Below are 5,549 nucleotides of genomic sequence, written 5' to 3' on the forward strand. Positions count from 1 at the left end.
GATGTTTGGACAAGATGGAGCAAGGAATGCCATACCAGACTTGAATGAGGAGATTCCAGTGACACAGAATGCCCCTAGGACTCCAGAAAATTAGTTTAGTTGCTCTATTAGTTCATAGCTAAACTGCAAAAAATATCCCAGTTCATGTATGAACTGCAACCTTGCAACAAAACATGTTTTGTAATGCACTGGTAGTCAGTTAGGTCATGGTGGACCTTCATTTTGCCTGTCATATATCTATCATGCATGGTGCACAATGATTATGTTGTTGATCTTCATATCTGTCATGCTATATGGAGCCAAGTTGTTCATCTGAAAAAAAATGTTCATGCTATATGAGGTTGAAAATGCTGTTGATCTTCATATTTGTTCATGCTATATGAGGCTGCAAATTATGTATCTGCAAGTTTGCATTTGCATTTGCAGTACTAAATAGGCTGAAAAATTGAGAACAAATATGATACTACTATTATCTATTTGCATTTGCATTTGCAGTACTAAATATGCAGAAAAATTATTCAATTTTTTGGTGTGATACTGGGACTCGAACCCAGTATCTGGTGCTTGTGACAGTGGGGATCGTACCAGTAGGCTATGAGAGGATATCAAGCATATGCTGCCAACCTTACAATTTGTATATATAGCTAAACCTTACTAGTCGTTCGATCAGAAATCAACGGACACTGCATCGTCTGCCACCTCCGGCCAAACAGAACGGCGCACGACACCGCCCGTACGCCGGTGGGCCATCGCCGCTTCCCGCCTTCGCCTCTTCCTGCCAACGCCGCTTCCCGCCAACGCCTCTTCCCGCCTTTGCCTCTTCCCGCCATCGCCGCTCGGCCTCTACAAAAGCCATGGTCACCATGGCCAAACTCGAGCCACCTCTTCCCTGCGCAAGCTCATCACCACCTGACACAAATGGTGCGCAAGCTCATCACCACCTGGGCAACAATCACCGGGACATGGGATCACGTCACACGTCCTCGTTCCTCTTCCACCCCTGCTCCGCCGCCCAATCCCTCTCCTACCATGCCCGAGTCCGAGCCATGTGAGCACGCTCCCCTCCAGCCTGAGCCATGGGAGCACGCTCCCCTCCAGCCCGAGCAGCAGCCGCTCCCAGCCGTGGTGCCTGCCGTTGATCAGCAGACTGCCCTACTGAATTCGTACGGCACAGTCCGCAGGGAACATGCCAGCCGTGACCTGCAAGCGGCCATCGACAGACGTGTCGTTGCCATCTCCAATGAAACTGCGGCGAGGGAAGAATCCACTCGCAGGTTCACCGTCGACGAGCGCCAAGAAGTCTTGGGGCTCCGCGTAGATGTTCAGGCATCAGACGCAGCTAGAGTGCGGCAGGCCGTCGCATACCACAGTGCGGCGCGCGACGCCATGGTCCGGAGGCAGGCTGCAGCCGCGAGGAAGGCACCAGCGCATGTTAGCCATGGTCCGGAGCCAAGCTGCAGCCGCCCGGTCACAGAGTACATCGACCTGTCGTCCGACGAGGACTAGAGGTTCAGAAAGTTCAGAGTTTCAGAACTCTTGTCTTGTTGCAGTGATGAGAGTTTCAGAAAGTTCAGAGTGCTCCAGTTTATCCCAAGTTAATTTGTGTTAATGCCCAAGTTAATTTGTGTTGTAGTAAGAGTGTACTAAGCTTCTAATGCTCAGGTCAGTTTGTGTTAATCAACTCAACTTTGTTTTACTCAGTCTGTGTTAATCACTGCTGTACTCTGTATTTCTGTGTTAATCCAGTCAACTTCTTCAGTGAAATTCAGTGTTAATCCAGTGAATTTCTTCAGTGTTCTACTTATTTTGCATTTGAGAGTTTCTTTGTCTGAATTTCTGTGTGGGTAACATAACTTGTCAAATTTGCAGAATAAGAAAGACAAATAATTGGGCATGAAAATTTTCAAACTTGACAAACTTGTTCATCATACAGTCACACATACTTGTTTGAGTAATCCTCACACAAATCCCCTACTAACCAATGCAACTAGAGCATAAATCACTACACTTGCAAGAACAACAAGTACTAGAAACAAATCTAATTTTTCCCTACTTTTCCTCTGCTCATCTAATTTATTCCTCTCTTTCTTCATCCTCTGAATGTCTTGTTCTTTGTCAAGCAAAGCATTTTGTAGCTTCTGGTTGTCATCTGCAAGCTTTCGAATTACCACCCTTGATCTGCCCTGCCATGCATCATCCATCCACCTCAAATACCCACAGGAGTTTAACCCGTGTACATTACAAATTACAGAAACACATCCAGTCAAAACTGTCATACAGTGCAAAATTCAGTGAAACAAATAGCAGTCAAAACCTTATCTCATACCTCATATGGACAACTCAGAAATCGCCGGCCTGCATCAAATCCTTCATTGCAAACCCTAACAACTGGCGTCAATTCGCACCCACATTCAGCCGCATCAAATCCTTCATTGGATACAGTAATTCCGCATGCCCCCTAAAATTCCAAAGTGACTCTCCAAAAACAAGAAATACAACAAGAAAATTGAGGAAAGAACATACCTTCATCGCTTTTTTGGAGCCAAAACTAAGCTCTGATGTGACTCTCCACTCGCCATCCATGTCGCATCCGGTGCCAGAGCCGCCGCCGCCGCCTTGGTTGACAGAGCCGCCGTCGGTTTGGTCGAAGCCGCCATTGACAGAGCCGCCGGCTTGGTTGAAGCCGCGACCAAGGCCTCTCCATGGCGCACGACCGCGTCGTCTCTCCATGACGCACGACGGCCGGCCGGCCGCGTCGCCTTCGCAGCTAGGGATTTGAAGAAGGGGATTGGGATACAAAGAGAATGGCCACGGGTTAAATCTCGGTAAACTGAGGAGGGTAACTGTAAAGATACAAATGCATACACGGTCGACCCCATTGCGTGCGTGACAGCCCATCTGTCCACTTTGCATGCGTTTTGTAGCTAACAAATCCGCATCAGAGTTAATGTATGACTTTTACGGGGTTTTTTTGTTTGTGTATGGATTCGCTACCACCGCGAAAATTTATGTACCCTAGGTGTAATTAACTCTACAAAATACGCGGCGCTTGAAGATATGGATAGAGTCCTCAAAGTGCAATTTTGATTTTTCCTTTTTATGTACATGTTAGAGAAAATTATAATAATAAACATTGTAAAACTATTATTGCTCAATTGGTCGGCGAAATGCCCATAAAAGAAGTAGACAAATTGTCTTCTCTGACAGAAACTGCCATGTTGCTCTAAAGTAACCGACATCCATCGCAAGGAAAAAATGCTAGAGAAACCATTCGCCAATGCCACCCCCTCCTTGCGAGCGCTCGCCAGCTAAAGGGGTCCTTATTTTGTTATTTTTATTTTTAAGATCAAAGAAATGTTTGGGCAATACGAGAGACAGAGAGAGAGAATAAAACTAGCTGGCCCAACTGAAATAAACAAAAGCCTAACGAACGTCCATTCGGCCCAAAAGGGAAAACCGCAGTGCCACGTTACCCCTTCTTTCGCTGAACACGTGGTGATCCAACCCAAGTCAGGAGAGCACTGGAACAGAAGTGAACTGGCGAAGTGAAGAGGGGATTGGATTGCCTCGGTAAAAAGAAAGGATTTCCTTGGCTGTGTGGAAGGAGCGAGCTCTCGAATCTGCGGCGCCTCGTTTCTTCGCCGACTCGATCTGCAGCCGGTGAGTGCGACGTCGCCTTGCAGCTGGTTAATCTCTTCCGCTCTGTTCTTGATCTGTTACTCCCCGTCTCATCTTCTGGTTCTTTGTAGCTTCGTATGGATCGATCCGCACGAGTAGCGTTCATATAAAGTTAGGAATCTGTTTCCGCAGTCTGTGTGGTTTGGTTTGTAGTTGCTCCGGGGAATCGATCGAGCAAGGGAAAGTAGGAGGCGCAGGTCGCTGGAGCAGCTGATTTGTGCTCTGTTCTGAGATTAAGAAAAGGGGGTTCAAATTAATCTTGGCGCTAGTAGAAGTAGCAAGTTCTGCTGAAAGTTTTGATGGAAAATTTATGAGGTGAGATCTGTAGCATCGTGATGTTTGATAGTTTCTGTACACAAGCGCGCGAGCAAAGAAGAGACCACTGCGTTTCTGACTGAACCGAGCATTGTTCCTTTGGAATTTCTGTCGCTGCAACTGCAAGGCACGGCTGGAGTAATTAACATTGATACTTTGTGCCATGGATGGGTGTCATAATCATTGTGCCATGAACTCTGCAGTAGCTTTGCCTGCAGTTTCCTTTGTTGCATATAATCAGGAATATAGGTAACTTGCCAAGGAGGAGGGTACTTTATCTGCATCTTGTCAAATACTACTTCTGAAGTTCTGATTAGATATCGTAAAGCAGGAAATCATTTAAGCACGATGTTACTGTGTATAATGTGGTGCCTTGGCATGGAGTTTTCATATCTAGTGGCATATCATTGCAGGCATGGACGGGAAGAACTTGGGCAGTGGGCAACTAGCTCAACAAACTAAGCCAGATGCCTTGACAGACGATCAAGGGGCCCTGAAGCACACTGCAGATTCTCACACCAGAAATCCGACTTCAGTGAATGGTCACAATTCTGTAGATATGAACATGGAAGCTGCGATCTCAGCCGATGATGTCATGCGAGCCGGCGGCTTCGGCGCCAAAGACGACATCGGCAGCCTCCTGCCAACAGCGATGGACTCCACCGACTTCGAGGCCTCGCTGCGGGACGCCCGCGACTATGAAGGCGAGAAGGAGAAGCCATCGCGGCCCGGGCTGGGTTACAGGGCATCCGAAGCTGACGCCGCAAGCAAGCTGTCGGACACGCCACCGCAGTGATCCTGCTTTCTTGTGCAACTTCTGTTTCAGAAAGACAAAGCACGCCATCCATGTTTCTGTAGTTTTCCAGCATCTGTTGTGCTTCAGTTGGTAGCCCTGACATCTTGTTGTTTTGGTGCTGGATGAATATGAGTTTATGAACACACGAGTTATGCGAAAGTTTGGTTTTATTTGGTGTTGTGTTGCCCCTGATGGTTACAGTTTATATTGTTATCCCTGTGGTCAGAACTCAACCTTTTGTTTTGAAAAACAGGGGATTCTCCAGCCTAGACAAATAAGCAAGTTTTTAGTGTTCACCTTATAAGCTCACTGGAACTATGTAGAGGTGCAAATGAGTGATTCCAAATTGTATTTATGGGCCATGTGTTATTGATTTCATTATCTCACCAGCCATCTGTCCACTTATTTAAGTCCATGAGTACAATTGCTATAAGAGCTACCACTTCCAGCGATATATTTTGTTTAGATGTCTAGCATGGTGCTACGTAATCAAGGTGTAGTTATGAACTTTAATGTAAAGATCCTGCACATGATAACAATGACTGATATTTTTGTGTAGTTGAAAACTATTTTTTTGTGATATCTCTATTTACAACTATGAAAACCCATCAGATGCGCTCATAAACGGTTGTGATATGTTTATATTAGTTATGGTCATTTGTCAGCTACCTAACAATTATACGAATTTACTTGCTTGTACATGCAAATTTATTGATTGTGGTCTAGTACGAAAAGATGTCCATCATATTGATGGGGTGTT

The 5,549-nt window shown here is 46.0% G+C and overlaps 2 protein-coding genes across 2 annotated transcripts; one reads left to right on the plus strand and one right to left on the minus strand.

Annotated features, from left to right (window-relative positions):
- Positions 1 to 1,958: 1,958 nt before the first annotated feature.
- LOC119348818 lies at positions 1,959 to 3,414 on the minus strand. The gene is made up of 3 exons (XM_037616805.1): positions 2,524 to 3,414; positions 2,327 to 2,458; positions 1,959 to 2,183 (listed from the first exon to the last, which is right to left on the minus strand). The coding sequence occupies exons 1-3, from the start codon at positions 2,911 to 2,913 to the stop codon at positions 1,959 to 1,961; spliced, it is 747 nt and encodes a 248-aa protein (XP_037472702.1). The 5' UTR covers positions 2,914 to 3,414.
- Positions 3,415 to 3,451: 37 nt separating this feature from the next.
- LOC119348819 lies at positions 3,452 to 4,962 on the plus strand. Its single transcript, XM_037616806.1, has 2 exons — positions 3,452 to 3,660; positions 4,407 to 4,962. The coding sequence occupies exon 2, from the start codon at positions 4,409 to 4,411 to the stop codon at positions 4,787 to 4,789; it is 381 nt and encodes a 126-aa protein (XP_037472703.1). The 5' UTR covers positions 3,452 to 3,660; positions 4,407 to 4,408; the 3' UTR covers positions 4,790 to 4,962.
- The last annotated feature ends 587 nt before the right edge of the window (positions 4,963 to 5,549 follow it).

This window comes from Triticum dicoccoides, chromosome 1B (assembly GCF_002162155.2).
Source record: "Triticum dicoccoides isolate Atlit2015 ecotype Zavitan chromosome 1B, WEW_v2.0, whole genome shotgun sequence".
NCBI classification, from domain to species: domain Eukaryota; kingdom Viridiplantae; phylum Streptophyta; class Magnoliopsida; order Poales; family Poaceae; genus Triticum; species Triticum dicoccoides.